This window comes from Lonchura striata, chromosome 5 (assembly GCF_050655825.1).
Source record: "Lonchura striata isolate lonStrDom1 chromosome 5, ASM5065582v1, whole genome shotgun sequence".
Lineage (NCBI taxonomy): Eukaryota > Metazoa > Chordata > Aves > Passeriformes > Estrildidae > Lonchura > Lonchura striata.
This window is the reverse complement of record NC_140707.1, coordinates 18,673,098-18,693,921: the sequence shown is the minus strand read 5'-3', so window position 1 is coordinate 18,693,921 and position 20,824 is coordinate 18,673,098. Positions and strand designations below refer to the sequence as shown.

Genomic DNA, 20,824 nt, shown 5'->3' with positions numbered 1-20,824 from the left:
TTTGCAGAATTTTGCAGGGGTGAAGTAGTGACAAATAAAGAAATTAACCATAATTTAATCAAAATATGGTTTTCTACACTGTTATGAACCTATGTATACTGAAAAGTATTATGCTTTTTTTTCTGATTCAATAATTTGGTTCCAATCCAATAAGGAAAGTAGAAGAGACATTTAACAAATGCCATTCTCTTCAGAAAAATGAAAACAAATGAAAACCAATCTGCAGAAAATATTTGGAGGTTAAGACCCCAGACTCCTCCTCTGGGAGTAGAATGAACTTTGGAAATCTGTAAGTCAGAGGCACAATTATCTATGAAAAAAAAAAATCTATGCACTATTGATTAACCTTGGCACTTCAGACAGCGGTGTCACCTCATGCATTGGAATGACATGCCACCACGTGACAAACTTCAAACTGGACATTTCTTAGAGATGGCTGCTAAAAAAACCCTGCATTTAATGTACCAACACCTGTGTAATGTGCAGCACCTTGCTTTCCAACTGGTTTACTGTCTTCCAGAAACAACCCAGAGTGTTAAACTGAGCAGAAAGCATCACTTTTAATCACACAAACCTCTTTGTCACCCACTCTAGTTTTGCTAAGATGCTATTTCCCCCCCTTCTTTCTCAGACTCCTTCCTTTTCAGCGGGAGCTCCTCCACCCCCTTATGTTCCCCTTGTGCAGCAAGTAAGGCTGGAGTTGCCACAGTCTCCTTAATGTCTAATCCTTTAACACTGGGAGAGCATTGTATTGCAGCCCTAATGCAAGGATGAATTCTGGAATGTGCAGCCTGGAGAGAGGATTATAGAATAAGAAGGAAAGAAAAAGGGAAGAGGAAAAATGAATTGAGAAGAGAAAGAAGTCAAAACCACACATGGGACAGAAGGAAAAAAAGGGGATTAGGTGACAATATCCGACTGCACTGAAGGGTCAGGAGAATTAAGCTTCAGAGCAGCTTGCTCAATGTGTGCTGGGATAAAAAGGCTCTGATATGAATGGAGGTGGTTCAAGTGCAAGCACATTGTGGAATGCCATAAGAGTCTGCTAGGGAACATTTAAGAGAGTTGTGTACCACTTTCATGTAGCAAATAATAGATATTGTTTGCCGGGCAAAGATCTGAGCCTTCCTGTCACTTTTACAAGGTTGTTACAGAGGAATGAGAAACACAAGAATGGAATGAAATGGAATACCTTTACACTAAATGAAATTATAAATCAAATAATCTGAGCATGTGCTCCTAAGATTTATTATTGCATATGTTTATATTGAATATAAACTTAAAGCAATAGATCTCTGTCCAAAGAAAATCAGTGCATTTGACATCAATGGAGTTAGATCTGCTTTTAACAAATACTTCAGAGCCTGATTTTTAATACCTAGTTGTACTGCATGTGCAACTGAATACATAACCTTTTCATCAGGCCAGCTTTGTGATCTTTCTAATCAATGTGGGTGCTGCATCTTGAAGGACACTGACTCATTATGATTTTCATATATGCAGAGAGTACTTCTACACATCTCAACAGTTTAACTGAAAATATTAGAGATACTGAAAATTCCCATGCAGTTTATTTTCTATTTCTTTATTTTGCAGACCAAAAAAACTCACAGACAGCCTCAAAGTGACAATTTGGTTACTTTATGAAAACCAGCTCTCTACATCTTCTTACAAGACAGGCACTGGATGTTAACATAGCTGGAATCTGAGAAAATGCCCTCTGTCCTTCTGACATGCTTTTTTGCCCCAACATGGCTTCCTAATACAAGATGAAATAACATCCTCATCTCAATCTGGCATGACTACCCATCTATGAAGCAGAGAGAAAACTGAGAAACATGAGTGAGGGAAGAAACAAGTCATGAATAATAAAATAAAGTGGTTTTTAACTATGTAAAGAGAATTCATTCAAGTCAACCATCCTCTGCTGCAGAGAGCTTCAGTAAAGCTGAAGGTGGCTGTGTATGTGATTCACATGCGCTTTGCTTTGTTTTTAAAATAGAAAGAAAACACAGCTCATTGCAAAAAAAAAAACCCCATCAAGCCATCAAAATAAAACAAAACAGAACAAAACAAAACAAAAGAAAACCGAATCCCAAAACACTCCATTCCTATACAAAACTGACTTGGATTGGAGTGATTAGGACACGTTTCCTTCCTCCTCCCCAGTGGTAACACCTATGACCTGACCCAGGACTTGACCTGGAAGCTGAGAAAAGAAGAAAAAAGACAGGGCTTTCAGGGTTCACGAGAGCATCTTTAGAAAGATATATGCTTGTATGTTAGCATTATGGAAGTGCAGTGTCATTTATTCCCTGGGGACACAGATGTGAAAGTGCAGTTGATGTATATTTTCAACTAATACTTTCCTGTGACAGAGGACAGAAGAATTGTTTCCAGTGAATTCAGCAGCAATATTTTTACTGACTTCAGTGAACTGGAGCTTTACTCCAAGGTTCTAAATATATCACAAGAGTTCACAGCCATATCAGCAATTCCTCCCCCATCATCCATATCCTTAAAAATACATATATGTCCTTTATTTCCTTCATCCTCTGAGTTATCTGTGTTTGTTGTTTGTCCCTTTTCAGTCCAAGGCTGCTGAGAGCCAGGCCTCAGAGCCTTGAAATCAAAACAGCAACACATTAGGCAGTCTGCTGTCTGCAGGATATGTCTGACTAAGCTGGGAGTGATGTAGGAGCTGAAGAATCCACTTTCTTGTGCAAGCAGGCACTGTGGCAGGGCAAGGTCTCTGTGCTGCTACGTAATGTGTTCCCCTGATCTGTGTATGCACACAGACACAGACTATCCTATCCAAACAGAGCCAAAACATTAATCTCAAATCATGCAAAAAAAGCCCCAAGAGAAACAAAGGCCTCGTTTTGCATGTGGTTTTTTAAAAATTTTTTCTCACAAGCCTCTCCAAAAAAGATAGTTATCTTAAAATTGGATTTTTGCATCACACATTCTTCTACCCACGTCCCTTCTCCTGCATCTTTTTCTTTAATAACAAGAAGGGAGAAGAGAGGGAAAGAAAGAAAAAGGCTCTCTTTAAAGGAAAAAAACCCAAAACAATAGAAATCAAAGGCAGTAATGCTCATACTCATTCAGAATCATGCTATAGGTAGAGGTTGGGAGGGAAGAGTAGAAAGCACTTTCTTTCCTACCTTTGGGCTTCCTAGATTGGCCTAGCACAAAATGTTGGGCTTTACAGCTGAGGTGGAAGAGGAACTGCTCCTCCGAACATTCCAGAAACTTATTCCTCAGAGAAGCTGAGCTGGTCAGCAGAGCTGGACCAAGACACAAGGAGACTGTGAAGGGATGCCAGAGGTGTAAATCAGTCTCTACAAGGGCAGGACCTCTGAAAGGAAATGTCTCTCCTCACCAGCCACCTGCTAGCAGGGTGCAGCTCCTTTCCACCCTGTGTTTCTGGTCCAAATCTGGAACAATCAAGCCTTAAATAACTTGACTTGACATTGAACTTGACCCAAATGAAACCTGTAAGGGTTCAAATAAAGTTAATTTAGGTCTCATTTTTTTTGGTATATCACAATGCCAGATGGTACCAAAGGTTGTGGCTCCATGAGAAGACTAAACTTATATTACTCTTATTCGGAGGAAGACACTATTGGAATCCCAAGACACAGCTCATCATTAGCTACCTGAGCCTATTCTGCTGGTGAGAGGCTGCCTGGGCAGTCCAAATCAGTTTTGACAATATTCAGACTGTTATGTTCAAGTCTGAGCCAGAGAAAAATCACATATATTGTAAAATCATTTTCACTATAAAAAGCTTTTCCCCCGCCAGAAAAGACCCAATGTAAATTCCAATAACTTCAAATTATTTTGAGATGTTACAAAACAAAAGCTGGTTTTGCATGATCTTTCCCCAAGTGATTCCCTCGGAATCAAGATTGTTTATCTGAGAAATGAAAGCATTGGGAAATAGAAGAGAAGAGCTGATCAAAAACTTGCCTGCTGTCAGGCAGAGGTGGCAGGGATTATTTTTGGTGCTGAACCATTGGTTGCACTTGTCTGCAGTGCTGAGCAGATGCTTCCCCTGCATTTTTCCAAAGCAGTTATCTGCAATTCAGGCCTCTTAATCACAGCTGATGAGGAAAGAAGGCAGTGTGGTGCTCAGGCGGTTTGTGGTACAACTACCAGCAAGCTGACTGCATGTATTTCCTCTGCAGAGGAACCTTTCTCTTCCTGTGACAATACTCAGGGTCTGGGGAGGTTTTTTGAGTGCGTGAGAGTGCAACATGCACTTCCAGTACTTCAGATGAATTGAAAGCTATCATTTGAGAAAAGAACATGCCATCCTGACAGATGAGTGTTAAGCCTTGTCTTGAAAATGATTCAGAGGTAGAAAAATCTATTTCCATGAAAACTCAGAAGATGAAATTTAGGACAGAGCTCTGTTTTTCTCTTGGTTCCCAAATACCCCACAGTTATTCCAGCCACTGGCAGTGGTACCTGTGAGAAGCACAGGTCTACACTCACTCCCCAAACAGCCCCTGCCCAGGGGAATGCCTGGATTCAGACCAGCTATTGTTTCCCTCACATTCAGCACCGCTGCTGAAGCATGAAGGAAACTCCCACCCTTGTCTCCCCTCCTTGCCCTCCCCCTTGCCCCACACACGGAGATGTGAAAAAGGAAGCAGATCCAATGAAAGCAGTGAGAAATGGGGTTTCTTCCTTTCGCTTTGCACTGCCATCCATCTGCCACCACAGAGAGCCAGGCCAGGGCTTCTCTCCTGAGAGCTGCTGGTCACCTGCCACAGCCTCTTATCTCTGCATGTTTTTCCACCTTTGAGCATCCAGGAGTAAGAGAAACAAAAGACGAAAGTCGTAGTTGATACAGAATCTTGTATCACCACCTCCTTCAGAGTACAGCACATTTACCAAAGGTGTTGCTGGACTCAGCCTTCCAAACCTCTGACCACAAATGGATCTGAAGATCAAGAGTCATATTTGCTATCAGTAAACCTGAAATTCCCAAAGAGCGTTCCTGGTATCTTAAGGATCCAGGTATCTTCCTGGTATCTTAAGGATACCAGATATCCTTTAAAAAAAATACAGTTCCTGGTATTTTAAGGATCTTAAAAACAGCACTGGTTTTTGGAATGTGCTGGCCCAATCACCAGTTTGCTAGAATAACATTGCTTGTGAAGCATCTGTCACTTAATTGGAGTCCTTCACCACATAACAACTGCACTTACGTTAGAACAATTCAAATAAAAATGATTTAGAGGGAGAATCCTAATCTATGTGCTACAGAGCATCATGCAGCCTTGAAAAGTGGCACTTACCAGTCATTTCCCAGAGCCTGGCTGTCCTATAAGCTTCATAATTATTCACCAAGTGCTTTGTGGTAGAGCTATAAAAAAGAGAAGGCAGAAATTTGTGTTAGACTAGCAAAAACTGGAAAAGTTAGTGTCTTTTAAACAAATGAACCAATCAATGGGACATTTAGACAGGATAAAAGAAAATAACTTTGCACCATAAGGGTGGTCAGAGCCCAGAAAGACTGGCAACTCTCCATCCTTGGAGAGGTTAAAAACTCCACAAGTCCCTGGGCATCTTTTTCTGACTGGACCTGCTCTGAGAAGGAAGTGAGATAAGACAACCAGAGGTGTTTTCTCACAGCATCCTATGTCCTTCTCAGACTCTGTCACTGAAGGTTTTCATTTGCTCTGGTGCACTGACTGCACGTGAAATGTTGTTCTGGTTACAAATGGTGAAGTAATGAATTAGTAATAAATGAATTCATAAATAATAAGATGGACAATTAATAACAAATCTAGTTTAGCATACAAAATAAATAATAATTAATGTGTAATAAATTATTGGAGAATTTGCAAATTACTAGTTTGCTTTCAACTCCTGCACATAATCATATTACTCATGTGCTTGGACCCCTGCTACTCAGGTTTTACATGTTCCTAGAATCTACTGAGCTATCTGTTCATAAAATTAAATTTGAATGCTTTAGTAATTTCTATCTTTGTAACAGAGCAAGGTTTGTTTGGGGCTTGCTGGAGTTTTTTTTCACAGCATAACCCAAAATTAACCTCAGATCAAAGCCATCCTATTCCTTTCTGAATACTGTGCCCTTTGCTGCAGTGTCTCAGAGCCTTCCAGTGATATATTACAGAATGTGATTAGCAACTGTCACGTTGTTTGCTTCTCATCATCTCCCCAGGGATAAACTCAGTCTAAGTGTTTCACTGGTAAGAGTTTATGCTCGGTTTTGTTTTGAAATGCGTGAGAATGATCTGGCAAAGGAGTATTGCCAGGTCATTTTCATGAAGCACAGGATTCATGCTGAACACTCTTCCATGTTTCTGTATCACAGGAAATTAAGGAGATAAGATACATGCTATTTAATAAAAAAAACTTGAGGAAAAACTGCCATGGTGAAAAGGAATCAAACCCAGAATCCCATCTGCCCAAAGGCATTGATACTGCAGTGTGTTGAGGATCTTTTGACTGGTGCTACTTATGCTGGCCCAAGAGGTGTCAAGGCCACTGCAGAGCAAATCAGGATCTCCTAGGATTTGACTGACTGGGAGAACAGCTTGGAGTCAACAGGTGGACTTGACTGGAAGATTTCCCCATGAATAAAAGACCCCTCCCCAAAAAGGTAGCCCCCCAGAAAATACCATGAGCAAAACCTGCTAAATGCACTCATTTTGCTTATCAGCACCATCCCAAAACAACAAGCAGCTCTCTCTGGACAAGAGATGTGGTGAAAATAATGCCATGGCTTCAGCTCACAGACAATTCAAGTCAGAGTGGGTTATGTGTTCTCATTAAATCCCAGAAGACTCTTGGCAGAACAAATGAAAACATTAATTCAGGCATTTTCAGCACAGCTTCAATGTATATTTTTCTCAGTCTTGGTATATATACCGTGTTGCCTCCCCACCATCCTCTCTCTGTAGCCCCAAGGGCCATTAATCCAGTTTTGAAGACAGCAATTTCTTTCATAACCCAAATGACTGCCTTGACATGTCTAAATAAATAGTGCTTTTATTTTTTTTAAAGAGGAATATTATATTCCACACTGGGTAAAATCTTTCATTCACATTATTTGCTTGAAATTTATCACTTATAAACCCCCAAAATCCAGAACTACAAAAGATGGGGAGCTCTCCTTGTTCCATATATGGGAAAAACAGGAGCTGATGCTAAAGGATAGTCCTTCAATGTTAATGCAACAAGTCCTGACAGAAAATAACCAGGGCTTGCATACTTGAATCTCTCAGGTGCTTCTGTTCAGTGTGACTGAAAGGAAAACTCTCCTGGCTCAGTTAGTTCCTTTAAAATGTAGGACAAAATCTAGTCACAGTAACCTGAAAGTTGCTCTGCTCTACTGAGGTAAATCTGACCCATGAAATCTGTGGTGCTTTTATCAGCTTGTGCAGAGCAACAGGGCTTTGAGACTCCATCCTGGCACTGCAAGGCAGAAAAGATAATTCAGGGCAGGGTCAGTGTCAGGCCCAAGGTCTCCTGAACCATTTGAGTCATTGCCTAATGCAAATCTGTGAAATAAAATCAACAGGCCTGGATGAAGCTGTACATCTTTACAGGAAACCCAGTTTCAAAAGTAGAAATTCCATTTTCAAGCTCATATTTAATCAAACTGTGCACTCACCTTTCCTGCAGATTTAAAAGCAGATATCACTGATGAGAAAATCTGGCTTATAAAACCAAATGTACATCATTTTTTGCCTGATATTCTCATCTCAGATATACATCCTCCTCACTTCACCTCATCCAACTCCCAGACTGCTTGGAAATTATGGAAAAACATCCTGATGTAGAAAAACTGATTATCTGATGTACAGTTTGGTATGAGAACCAAATAATTCAAAGTACTAATTGGATGAAAAGCCTACTGTCACAACACAAATATTAAAGCCTTCATCCTGTCATGATACAAAGATAAATTTAGGAGTACATGAGGGACTCATTTGTCATGAGGTGGAAACACTTTGAAACAAACTCAGATTTTCTTTTTTCGGTTGTATCAGAATTATTTTTTACCAGATGAGTAAGAAACCAGCACAACAATTTAATTCAATATTTTGTGCTGCAAACTACAAACTTAGCTTAAACTTGAGTAGACCTGGCTCCAAGCAATTTTTCTGATTTTTAAACAAATGTTTTTCATATAATTTCATTTTTAATTTTTCTACAATTCTCTGCATGACTAGCAAATTGTGTTTATACCCTAACGGGAATATTTGATGCTCTGTCAAAGCAAATCAATCTTCCCTCTCTTTAGATCCTAATGATGCCATCAATAAAAGCCCTCATCAGAAATGAATGTTCTGCACAAAATGCTACGCATAATGGTATGACCCCTCAGGATGCAGGGCATGTCATTTTGAATTTATTTAAACTCTGGGAGCCTTGTACAGAGCTAACTTTAGGGTCTTTGGAGTCTCCAGCAAAACAAGATCATAGTGCCCCACACAGAGTTAGAAACAAGAGCTTGCACCTGCAGGAGCCTAGTCCTCACCCTGTTGTTGGATGGGGCTGCTTGTTGCAGTGATTCCTCCCCTGCCCTGCCCTGAGGTAGCAGATCCCAGTTTGGAAGGTGAGCTGGGGATCAGCTCCATCCCTCTCCCCTCATCCTGCCAAAACATGCAAAGCTGCATCCCTCGTGTTCCCAAGACTGAGACAATGTGTTCCATACACACCACAGGGTATCGGGGTTTGTATTTCATAAATCACTTAAATCCCACTAGACTCCTTGCATTTTTCAATGCTGATCACCAGGGAACAGAAGAGTTTGGATTTCCATGGATGCTTTTACACTTGAGGGAACCCAAAGTGTTTTAGCATGGATTAATTCACATCCTGGCACACATACTGGCCAAGAAGTTAAACAGAATAATCTGCACAAATGCAGCAGTGGTCAGTGACTCTTTTGACCTGAACTACATGTTGAAGCCCTAACAAAAGATGTCCCACATAGGTAAAAGTCTAAGTAGAAATACAGACAGAAAAAACATATCCATGAAAGCAAAGAGAAGAACTGTCGGTTTGGAGAAGAAACAAACCCTCCAAGCCTCAAGGATTTGTTTGTTGGTTTGTTTAGGTTTTTTCTCCTTCTGGTCTAGAAAAATTTCATTCTTTGGTTTCTTAGTTTTTCATGTAAAAGATGAAGCTGTGCAGATTTCACAACATTTTCTACAAAAAAGTCAGTAGTCAAAAACTTCATTATCCACTGAAAACCAACCCTGATCACCCTTCGTGTGATACTGGGGAATTCAAAAGAAGGTTTGGGCTCCTGGTACATATTTGCATTCCAGATGAAGCAGCAAGAAAATACAAAAGAGAATGAGTGGGAAGAATCACTTTTATGGTAAGTCAGGAGCAAAGAATATCTCCAAGTCATGCAGGATCTCCAAAGTAAAAGACTAAGTTGTAGGAAGAGCCTCTGAAGGGCTCAAGGGCAGTAGCTGTGGGCAGACTGGAGAGTTAGGCTTGTGCATACTATTGAGGGAACAAAGAAATTCAGTACTCAAAGACTAAAGAGAGAGCACGGGCAAATAATAGTTTTCATTTCAAGAGACCTCTGCACAGCGAGGAGGGGGCAAAGATCAATATTTTAGGTGCATTTTATAATATCATCCTTGAATTCACTTTTTCCACAGTCAGAAGCAGGAAAAGAGGAATGTTCTATTGAGGAAGCACAGGAACCACTTGAAAACGCCAGTGCTATTGAACACTGAATGTACCGATGAGGGCATTCTTCCTGCGATTAATTTCTGAGAAGAGATCAGTGTATGAAAAATATATGTGGCATATACCCCCAAAAGAGAAGAACAGAATGACTTCTCAATGCCTTTTCAATTCCAAAGAGACCCAGTGTAACATGAGAAATGTGTATTCAAGAGAGGTTTCCCACCATTTCAGTATCCTAGTGGTAAACTGAGGTTCACAAGTGCAGCGAGTCCCTCTAACCTCCACCCAGCTCACCAGCAGGCTGTGGATCAGACCACAGGCATTCCGACTCCCAGCCATTCCAGTGGTTATCAGCAATTTACAGGCCAAACTCTTCAGGCTGAGGTGGCCTTTCTGCATCATGGGCTCTGTTTTCCAGGACCTGGCTCCCAGAGCACAGCTGGTGAGGGTTTAATTGCACAGGCATTTGCAAATACTGATATTACACAGTGAAACATGAGGGCAGTTATAAATAGCACAGGGGGAAATTCAGTTTACAGAAAACTGGTGTCTCACAGGCTTCCACAGACCTTCTCCTGGATGAAGAATTTAGGAACTAAACCAGTTTAGGGTCAAATGTTTCAGGTTGACCCCTGTAGCAATGCCCCTTTTGAACACTTTTCCTTCTGCCTGCTACAAAGGTTACAGAGTAGGAAATGCCCATTATTGTTTGACCCTGTGTCACGGGGACATTTTAAGGCCCAAATGTGAGGTTATTTTTAGTTGTGCTGTTATTTCAAAGCCAGGCTGGGGAGAGCAAAATCAGCAAAACTTCACAAAGAGAAACAATACAAAATGGCAACCAGCATTATCTTCCTTTACAGCTTGACAGAGATATTTGTCATGTTACTGAGCTGTGCTGGTGCTGTGCTTCCTCAAGGAATGTTGAATAACTTCCGCTCACGTTACACAAGTGCCTGCCCCCGGATCACTTTCCTGTGTTGCCACTTGGCTGCAATGCCTGCAAAGGCTTTGTAATCCCCAGTTCTATTATTGTTTCCTAAGGATGCATCCTGCCTGGAAAACAGCAAAGGAAGGGAAACTGTATTTAACATTACTTCCTAATTAAACTGTTTGCATCATTCAAAGCCTGTGATGAATTCCTTCCTTTTCTCTCCTTCCCCTCTTGTTTACTAAAATCAGGAGATACAAAAAGACAGCAGGAGAGAGACACAGTAAACCAGATCCTAATCTCCAGCACAAAAAATTTTGGAGATTTTCCAGGATTCTACCAGCATCCTGAGGATCAAATTCTCTGACAACTTGCCACTGTAACCTTGCAGAGGACAATGTTCTGTGCTGACGTGTAAGCTTTGCCAGAAAACAATTTAATTTCTGGACTTATGGAAACCTATTTATAGTGGTTGGGACAGTTCGGAACATGGTTCAGCTCTGGATTCAAACTTTACCTATATACTATCATATATAAATTTATTTATAATTTTCTCCAAAACCATTTGTTTGTGTTCCTGTCTAGTTTTACAGAGATGGGAATGAGCTCACACCCAGATCTGAATTTAGAACTGAGCTTCCCCAGGGTTCAGGTATGTTTGATCCAGTGTCTAGATTTAGACTCACCTTGAATAAATGGGTCACAGTCTGATGAGCAAAAATGATGATGATGAGCCTCTTGGCTTTATAATCTGTGCCTCTCAGAAAATGGGATTTCATATTTTCCAAACACTCAAACAGCATTAACTGCTGAACACTGATATGAACTCTGAATGGTCAGCCTGAAATGTAAAGACTACCACTCCCCAAATCAACAACAGCAATACTGAGAGGAAGAGGCATGAGACAAAACTCGGAGGCTGCAGAGCAGGGAAAAGCCTCGGGCTCCTGGCTTCGCATCCTGACCTCTGACTGCTGGACTGGGCAATCTCTCCAAAAACAAACTAATGCAAAATCAAACCTGTCCCCAGACTCCAGTTATGTGTCCTTGAGAGTCAGAAGAGCAGCAAATTTGGTGTATCAACTATACACAGAGGCACTTCTCCAAAAACTTAAGCCTTTGCCCCAGACTACTTCCAGAAATTAGAGCTTGCTTATGAGTTATGTTGATGCATAATTGATTTATCAGTTATTCCAGATAAATAGCAAGATAGCCTTGGGAGCTGCAGGATAAGAAGATTGTTTCCACAGGCTACAGTGCCCCAACAGGAGCTCTGTTTACAATGTACCATGTGAAACTGAAATTCTCTGTGTGGTCAGCTCAGGCACTAACAGCTGCCTAGATGTTGCACTGGAGTTAACATTCCTTCTTGCATCCTACATCCTTCAGACTTATCAGACCTATCAATGTTGGGACAGAACATGGAATTTCTGTAGCCTCAGTGTATGGAAGTGGTTTTTGGTGGGTAGAAGCCTTCTGGGCAGAAACGTGCTATTATATGAAATGATAAACACACACAGAGGTTATGTCCATAAAAGAACCTAAAATGAATGTAGAAGAAAGAAATCAGAAATGTAAAGAAGTCATTTAGTGTCCTAATGGAAAGGCAGAGTTGAACTAATAGAAATTAATGACTACAAACTCTCTTCCATCAAAAAATACATGATTATTGTTACTTTCTTTACTACACTTAGTAGCAGTAACTTTCCACAGACCTGGCCAAATGCCAGTGGTATGGGAGATCTGTGTCATTCAGGTTCAATGTACCAACAAGATATAAAACAAAGATCCTGATGATCACCAGAGGTTCAGGGATATTTTTGGTAAAGTAACCCTCTTTGAGAGCTAAATAATCTTCACCTAATTATATTCTACATTTCCTCATGTGTACATTGAGCATCACGTGCTAAGCAAGGCTGCTACACCCCTACAGAAACAAATGCATTTCAGTAATAGAAATGCAGATCACTGTTGAAAAATATTGTCCTTGAAATATCTGAGTGTCTGTGTGGTTCCCAAAGGTTAGAACCGTGTGACCTCTTTCTCTGCTGAAAGAATAGCACCACTTCAATAATCAATTATCATCAAATTAGGGCAAGATCAGAAAATGGGTACAATCAAAACCATGAAAGAAAACAAATAGTCTGTGCAACACTAATGAAGAATCTGCAAAGAGATGTCCAGAAAACTGCCCTAAGTAGTCTCTCCTCACAGACCTTCTCAGCAGACAGCTCCTCACTGTGTGGGCACCTCCACACTGCCAGTCAGTGGCTACAGGCAGGAACTGAGTCTGCACAAAGGCACGGAATCACTTCCAGCATCTATGTGGAAATACTTACCCCATAGCTTTACAAGCAGCTTCACACAGGAATGGAGGAGTTGCCTTCCTCTGCCATCTGGAAGTGTCCCACCAGCGGTATGCACATCAGTTTGGAAAGCCCTGCTTTGGACCAGGAACCTTGCTCAGGGCTCCTCTGGCTGCCACTCAGCTGCTATGGAGCCTCCTCACCCTACTCTGTACCCAGAGAGGATGAAGACCCTCCAGAGCAGCTCTATAACTGTCTGTGAAACCTCATATCTCATGAGCAACAATTTAAACCTGCCTTAAACTCTGCTGGCTCAAAGGCTGATCTGACTGATTTATATCTTGGTAAGACAAACAGATTTTCCCAGCCTTTCTCAGTCTCTTCTCATCTCACTAAAGCAAAGAAAATAATTTTCTCTGAGGCATGTTGGAGAAGAAATCCATTAGCAGTTACAAAGCAGGGCTGAATGTTATTGTTACATCCAAATAGTTGTAACAGCCTTTGATCCCATTCCTATTACTTTGAGAGAGAGAAACATGGGTTTTTATGTGCATGCAGGTAGAGTGTCTCCTAATTGCTACCTCCTTACCACAATTCTATTGCATTAGATTTAAAACTAATAAAGCAAATGTTTTGTTTCTTTTTTAATGACAATCACAAAGCAGTCCACTTATATCAGTTTCTCTGTAGTGCATCCATTTGTTGTCCACTCACAAACATAACATCAAGCAAATATCATGTCTGTAATCTGGAGCAAATTTATTCCTTTTGGGATTACCTTGAGTGTAACTGGGGTGGGTAAAGAAGTACTTGAAGCATTTAAACGGAAAGAAGAGCTACAGGAAACAGATGATTAATGCAGGAAACTGCACATCAAGGACTGTTGCCATGACTGCATGACTTGGGTACACTGTGATACTCCAGGCTCAAGGCAAGGTGTCCCCAGCCACCCAAGGGCTGGCCTGCAGTGGTCCTTCAGACAAATATTTGTCTATCTAGGTATTTTTGAAGGAAAAATATATTAAAAACAAGTGTTTGTTCTTGCATTCAATTTTTATTGAATATTTCCTCTCATTTGGGATTTAGGATTTTTTTTTTTTTTTGCCCCATTTCACATGTAAGTTTCTCTACTCATTTGGAGGAGGGCAAAAAATGGATTAAGGGCTTTCCAAGGTAGGCAAAGTTATAAAATAAAAAAAGGTAACTAACAAATTTGCATTTGAAGACTGACCCATTAAAGAATTATATGCAAAGGTGAAAAGAGAAGGAAGAGAATTCTTGTCAATAGGACAAAAAGGGCCCAGTTTACTACAATTTGTCTGGCTGGCAAGGAAAAACACACACATACATGAAGCAAAAGGAAGGAGAACTAAATGAATTAAGGTTCATTAATCATGGACCTGTAGCTATAAAGATCTTACAGAATGAGGAGGGTTATATTAATGAGTTTGGGTTATATTAAAATGAGCTGAAGCTCTACATGAGTCACAGAATCTTTAGAAAGATTTTATTAAAAATCTATATATTTAGCAAAGCATCAGGAAAGAAAACACATGGCTTGTGAGCAGAAATTTGAGGCTTATGATAGTAAATATAAACACTTTTTGAGCATCTGCAACTATTATTAGACAAGGTCTGTTTGTTTACATGGCCTGCTCTGGCAGGTGAAGAATGAAGAGGGTATTTTTAGTGTCAGCAGGTTTTAAATATAAGTACTTGGGACTTAGGTGATTTTGATTGATGATACTGAGCTTTTTTGATGACATGTATATGAGGGTGGCACACTCAATTTTTAACTAATTCAGATTAGCTACAATAAGCATTTTTTAAATGTCTTATTATTTTGCAACTATTTATATCATCCCAGCTTCCAGTTCGGGTGTAAAAATTCTTGTTGCCCATATTCAAAACCATTAAACTTATGTTGCATGGGAGAAAAGTCATGCAGGTATTTTGCATGAAGATTAATGATAATAATGATAATGATGACAATAATAAAGGAAACTTTTTAAATAGATTTTTCATCCTGGTTTTTCAAATTGAGAGAAGATTTTGGGAGTTCTTGATTTCCTGCTCTTTTTTCTCCCCCTTTTGCAGTCTTAAGCAGGTCACTTCAATGTTCATCTGTCTCAGAGAGATGTACAGAGACTTCCTATTTTAGGGGTTTTAACTTAATGGTAAAAAAAGTGACAGTGATAGTGCAAATGAAACAGTAAGAAAAGCAAAATAATTGTTGAGATTAAGAGTTTAATGGGCCAAAATATCACTTTTTCAAGTCAACTTGAATTATATTTAATCCACAGAATTATAACTTCATGTATTTGCTGTATACACTTTCCAAAAATATTAACAAGACAAGAAAAGTCCACCAAACCCAACAAAAAGCAAAGGCATTTGGTTTTGGTTTTTTTTTTTTTTCTTTTTTTCAGTGTATGGAAGTTTGGTATTTCTCATAGTGTCCTGTTCTGGGTTCTCTCTAGAAGGAGTAGTGCCAAGATACTCTGAGAAAGGCTAGTCTTGTTCCACTCGCAGACCAGCGAGAAGCAGGAAGCAGGAAGCTCCATAAATCTCACAAGAAAGTCTGTTTTGCCAGCAGGGCTGATTCTGAAGCTAACCCAAGTTGTGTCATAGCCTTCAAGAAGGATCCAGCCAGGCTGAATCATCACATTTACAGAAATCAAAGAGCTTCAGAAGGGCTTGGACAGAGATCAGGAAAGTATTTTAACACCAAGCATCTAAGTAGGTCCCAAAATCAGATTCATCAAGTAGTTGCACAACAGGGGCAAGAGAAGCACCAGCAACACTGAAATCCAGCTCCTGATCAGGCTCAAGGAAGGTGTCAGAGGCAAAGCACTAGGGATTACAGAGAGAAATGAAACAAGCTGAATGCAGGTCTGGGCCACATTTTCTGGTACGTTTGTTTGTGATAGATTTTTTGGTAGTTTTTTTCTTTGCTGAATTTAAAAAATAAAATCTCCCCTCCTATATAGATCAATTATGCCAGATGCAAGATTGCCTTGCTGCATTTACAGTTATACACGTTGTTCCCTACTCCATAGCTTGTTTTCTCATGTGTTGGCCTACCAAGGATTGAATTAAAGGGCAATCAGGCCCTCAGTGGTGAAAGAAAGTTTTGTTTCCAGAAACGTATGCTCCTTTTGGACAAGGCAGCCTGCTCCTCGTAGCTCTGTTCTTATTACACATATTAACTGTGGTCCATTTGACTTGCTATGTGAGTGCATGGGCAGTCAATGCAATGAAAATTTCCAGTATGTTAACACAGAAGGAACAATTGAGGTATCATTTACATGCTTTTGAATTCAGGATAAATGTAAATGAAAGAAAATCAATGCAGCTTTTGGCTGGAAAGGAACATGAGGTCCCACTGGCAGGGCCTCGGGGTAGAAATAAGCAGCAAATTGTTCCTCCGCCCTTGAAAACATCATCAAAACGCCAATAAGGAAAAACTCAAGTAATCTCTTGATGCATTTTTTCCCAGAAAGAGAAAATTACCACCTCTGTCACATCTACCTCCAAACAACATCATAAAACAAGAAAAATAGCCATACAGCAAGTGATTCCAAGGCTGGGTGTTATCTTAAACTGTAAGAGATTCAAGTTCAAGTACCTACTTCCTGACCCTCCCTCCCTCCCTGAAATATAAAGCCCAGCAGCACACCAGAAAGAGAATTATATACCTATAGAAGTTTAATCTTGCAAAATTTCTCCTGGATAAGACATCAGAATTGGAAAATTCCCACAACTCCACCAAAGACTACTGGGTTAGCTGCCATTAAATCACAGGATGTACGTAATCCAGACTCTTCTAAACTACCCAGAGGTAGAATAATTAAATGCACCAGATCCTAAAGATTCCCCCACATTCCCTGTGACAGGTGCCCAGGGAAACCTGAACACCATGCACGGGCCCTGTCTGTATTGATAAATGACGTGGACCAGAGCACAAGCCTGGTCAGTGGTGCCCCACACCATTGTGTGGTGCCCCACACAAATGTGGGCTTGGCTCTTGCCAGCTTCTCCTCTCTCAGATTTGCTTCAGCATGATCTGAGAAATAGAAAAGGTCAATTGTTTCCACCAGGCAGCATGGCCAAGGTGTCTTGGCTCTTTGGGAGAGGAGGAGGGTGAGCTCAGCCCCATGGCTGAGTCATGCCATGCTCTTTGATCTCCTGGTCAAAGAACCATCTCTGGCTCATTGTGTTCTGCTACAGACACAATCCTGACAGTCTGAGTTGAGAAGAAAACTGCCTGCTTCACTGTCTCTCCATAAATCACTCAGGTGGGATTTCTGGGGTGGTTTGGAAGACCCCAGTTTGAAGATCACTGGAAGTTGCCCATTTTTCTTGTGTTAAAAAATGGATCACCAAGAGTTCTGTAAATCTAATTCAGGCAGTGAGTCAAGGGGATATTTCCATAACTTTGACCTTCAGTTTTGGATGAAGAAGCAATACATTGTCTTTCCCATAACTAAGACTCCAAAGGACTTGTAAACCCTGGAGCCAGAGAACACCTCTGTGAGACAGTTTGGCCCATGCTGTCATTCCCTTTCTATTGGGAGGAAAATTGGGTCACAATATTGGTGAAATACTTTTCCAGGGCTTTTCCAGCACGTAGGTGGCACTGCTGAAAACAGGATGCATGAGTCACAAACCCTAGACTCCCGTTAAACTCTGCAGGGAAAGGAGATGGTATTTGGATTCTGGGTGGCAGCAGGTTGCAGCCACAGAAAGGGATGTGCTTCCTGGAGTCACCTGAGCTAGGGATGGCTCAGGATGGAGAGCTGACCCCACACTGCCACAGCACACCTGGGCCATAAACTCTACCTCTTAACACCAGGCAGCAGGGGGCTGAGAAGTCAGATCTGTCAGCACACAGGGTCACCAGGCCAAAGCCTTTTTATGGATTTAGCCCTCAAAACAGGATTTAATAGCACGCAGTAAATAAGACCTTGGGCCACACATGGAACAATGAAGATGAAACAAAATGCCAAATAGCTGCTCATTAAGAGGCCTCTGAACATCCTGTGCACAGAGGTAAGAGGCATCTGCGGAAAAAATAATATGGGATCAGATAATTAAAAAATGAATCATAATGAATTACACAGGCAGCTTTAATTAGGGCATTTCCTAACTTTTCCATGCTTTTCTTTGTGACATCTAAATGTCCTCCCAACACCATTTTTTTTTTTTTGTGTGCACAGCATAGAGATCTGTTCAGTTGTGCTCTGAAGGCCACAGGAATACTGATGTTGCAAAGGCACCTTACGTTTTCCTCACAGGTATATTCTCTCCAAGTCACTTGGATCTGTTCCCATCCACACCAGCTTGGTGTGGAGGAGACCCTGCCAACTTTACAAAGAACTGCTTCAATAACTCAAGAGCAAGAACAGATTCAAGCCCTGTGTCTTTAAGAAGGAAAAGAAAGAGCAGTAGAAATACTCGTTGTACAACTCAGCTCTTCCAGCTACATCAGCTTACAACCATACCGGATTCCAGGGTATTCGTGGGAAAGTATTTATTTTACCTGTAGGTATAATTGTAAGCAATAAAAACAGCTCAAACCTTGCCAGAAAGGGTGTGAATTTCTAAAAAGAAGGAAAAACTCTGAATTCCAATACCTGAGCAAACAAGTTAGTATAACAGAAAAAAAAAAAAAAATGAAACAGAGTTGCCAAAACAATGAGCTTATGGTTTGCCAACAGCTGGATTGCACTTTCACTTAAAAATGCTAAAAAAAAAGGCTCCGACTTCTTAGAACATTTTCGTTTGAATCCAATCATTTTGTTTTTGAGTGCAAAAGATGTATAGAGAAGGAAAAAATAATACTAGCAGAAACTTTGAAAACAAAAATAACCCCCCCATATCTTTTCCCTTGGAAGGAATTTCACCAGTTTGGCAATAAAGAAAAACCACATCTTGCCAGCTTAAAAAATATTGGCAACACAAATATTGCTGTGGCCTTTGGGAGGTAGGAAGAGAGAATGATGCTCCCCAGAAAGCACATGCACAGAGCTAAAAATATGATCTGCAATGTTTTGATCCACATTGCCAACTAAAAGCTCCACAGTTGGTTGTCAAACCAGGGATGCAAAGGTTGGAAGCGCTGCTTGTCTCCCAGCCTGCTCATGACAATGCTCTGATTACAATCTCACCCTGTGTCATGACCAGGTTGTCCTGCCATGTACAGCTTCACCGGTGTGTCACAAAATGAATGAGGAATTCGACTTGCCCAGCCCATCACTTGGATTTGCATGGACACGCTTTTTTGAACAAAATCTCACTAGACAAAGGTTTCCATTGGCAAGCTCTTGCATTTCCTCGTGCGCCACAAGATTCCCATTGCCTTCCTGACAAGTCTCATTTCCAGCCCTGAGTGAAACCAGAACATTAATGAAAAGCAAACTAGGTGGGAGACAAAGTTAATCAGCTTCAGAAGCCCTTCCAGAAGCCTGTTTTATAGGATAGCTTAAGACAGGAGTTATTTCAACTAAGCTTGTTTGACTAAGCTCCAGCACCATGTCTTGATAGGGAATTAGAATAACTAAAAATGTTACTAATTTTCACCTATCAAATCTTTGGCCTTCAAGCTGACAATGACACCTTCTTGATCAGGTCTCAACATCTGTACTCACCTCCACCTTCCTTTGGCTGCTCAGCCCTGCTGAGTTTTTCACACAGAGTTGACTTCTCCTTTTTGGTCTCTGATAATCTGCTACTCCTTATCACAATCTAGTTTGCAGCTATTTTGCAGCTCTGCTTGGAGGGTTTTTTAGACAATTGAAAATCCTAGAGAAGTGGCTCCTACACAGAGATTCTGCATTGTTGTATGTGCACCTGCTTCTTTCTGCTGTGCACCTAGACAAATGCAAGGTTCCTCTTTTATGCCAGACAGCCCCTTATATATGAAGGCAGAAAATTGTTCTGTTTTAGCCCAGGTCTTGCAATGGTGGAACTCACAATGGCAGCAACAATAATGTCTGGCCAAAATGCTCCTTTTGCTAGATTTGGCAGAGTTGGCCATATTTAAAAGGTATCATGCAGCAGCCTCTGTGTAAAATTCATCATATAAGGAAAAAAAACCCCAGCTGAACTTTAAAAATGAGATGCATTTGTACTTGGCAACACTGGTTTTCTGATTGTTTTCTAATGGCAAAGACTAAACAAGATGGCTGTGGCAAAGCAAAGGAGACAACTTAAAATGAAGGCAAAAACAAAAAACCTATAGACAACTCCACAATAAAGACAATTTCCATGTAAACTGCAACTGTTGAATTTCAGGCCTTTCAGCTGTCTGTCTGCTTAAAAGCTTTTCATTCAGCAAACAATTTACTTTGTAACAAACCTAGGCCTGGAAAATTTCTGCCCAAAACATTCTTCTTTCACAGAATCAGAAATTAGATGATGACTTAATAGCAACACTTACTACTAAGCATTATAATAAGGAAGTATTTTATGTACTTGCCTTGCATTCTACCAAAGACAAAGATGAGAGATTTGCACTGTTCTTGTACCACACATAGCATGGATCAAAAGTTTGCCAGTAAGGGTCCCAGTGGCGGTGTTCTCTGGCTTTTGTGGAAGCCTGAAACATCCCAGAAAAACCAACAAGCAAAAATAGTGGTTAGCACTTGTGATAAAATAACTGAATGAAATTTGGCTTGGAAACTGAGGCTTGTATATTCAGAGAAAGATAGTTGAAGAGATAAGTTTGGGGATGAGTAGCAGATCAATGTGTGGATAATAGCCAATACAGCAAGTCCACAGTCCTTTACAGCATATTTGGGAACTTACTGCCACAGAAATAACAGATGGAAACAAAGGAAGATGCAGTCATTTCCATAATAATACTTGGAGGGTGGAAAATAGA

General features: G+C 40.6%; 1 protein-coding gene across 29 annotated transcripts in view; it reads right to left on the bottom strand.

Moving 5' to 3' along the window:
* The window catches only part of LOC110469629 (uncharacterized), a 217,000-nt gene that overhangs the window by 104,975 nt on the left and 91,201 nt on the right, over positions 1–20,824 (bottom strand). For 20 of the 29 annotated variants that reach the window (XR_014955509.1, XR_014955507.1, XR_014955510.1 and 17 more), the window contains 2 exons: positions 20,420–20,539; positions 5,313–5,380 (listed from right to left, as the gene is read on the bottom strand). Coding sequence is in view for 3 of the 29 variants with exons in the window: in XM_085579916.1 (XP_085436042.1) it covers positions 5,354–5,380; positions 20,420–20,539 (147 nt within the window). In the remaining 26 variants the exon portion in view is untranslated. Of the gene's footprint in view, positions 1–3,167; positions 4,811–5,312; positions 5,381–20,419; positions 20,540–20,824 lie in introns of all 29 variants that reach the window. The other 9 variants (XM_085579907.1, XM_085579908.1, XM_085579909.1 and 6 more) reach the window with 3 other exon arrangements.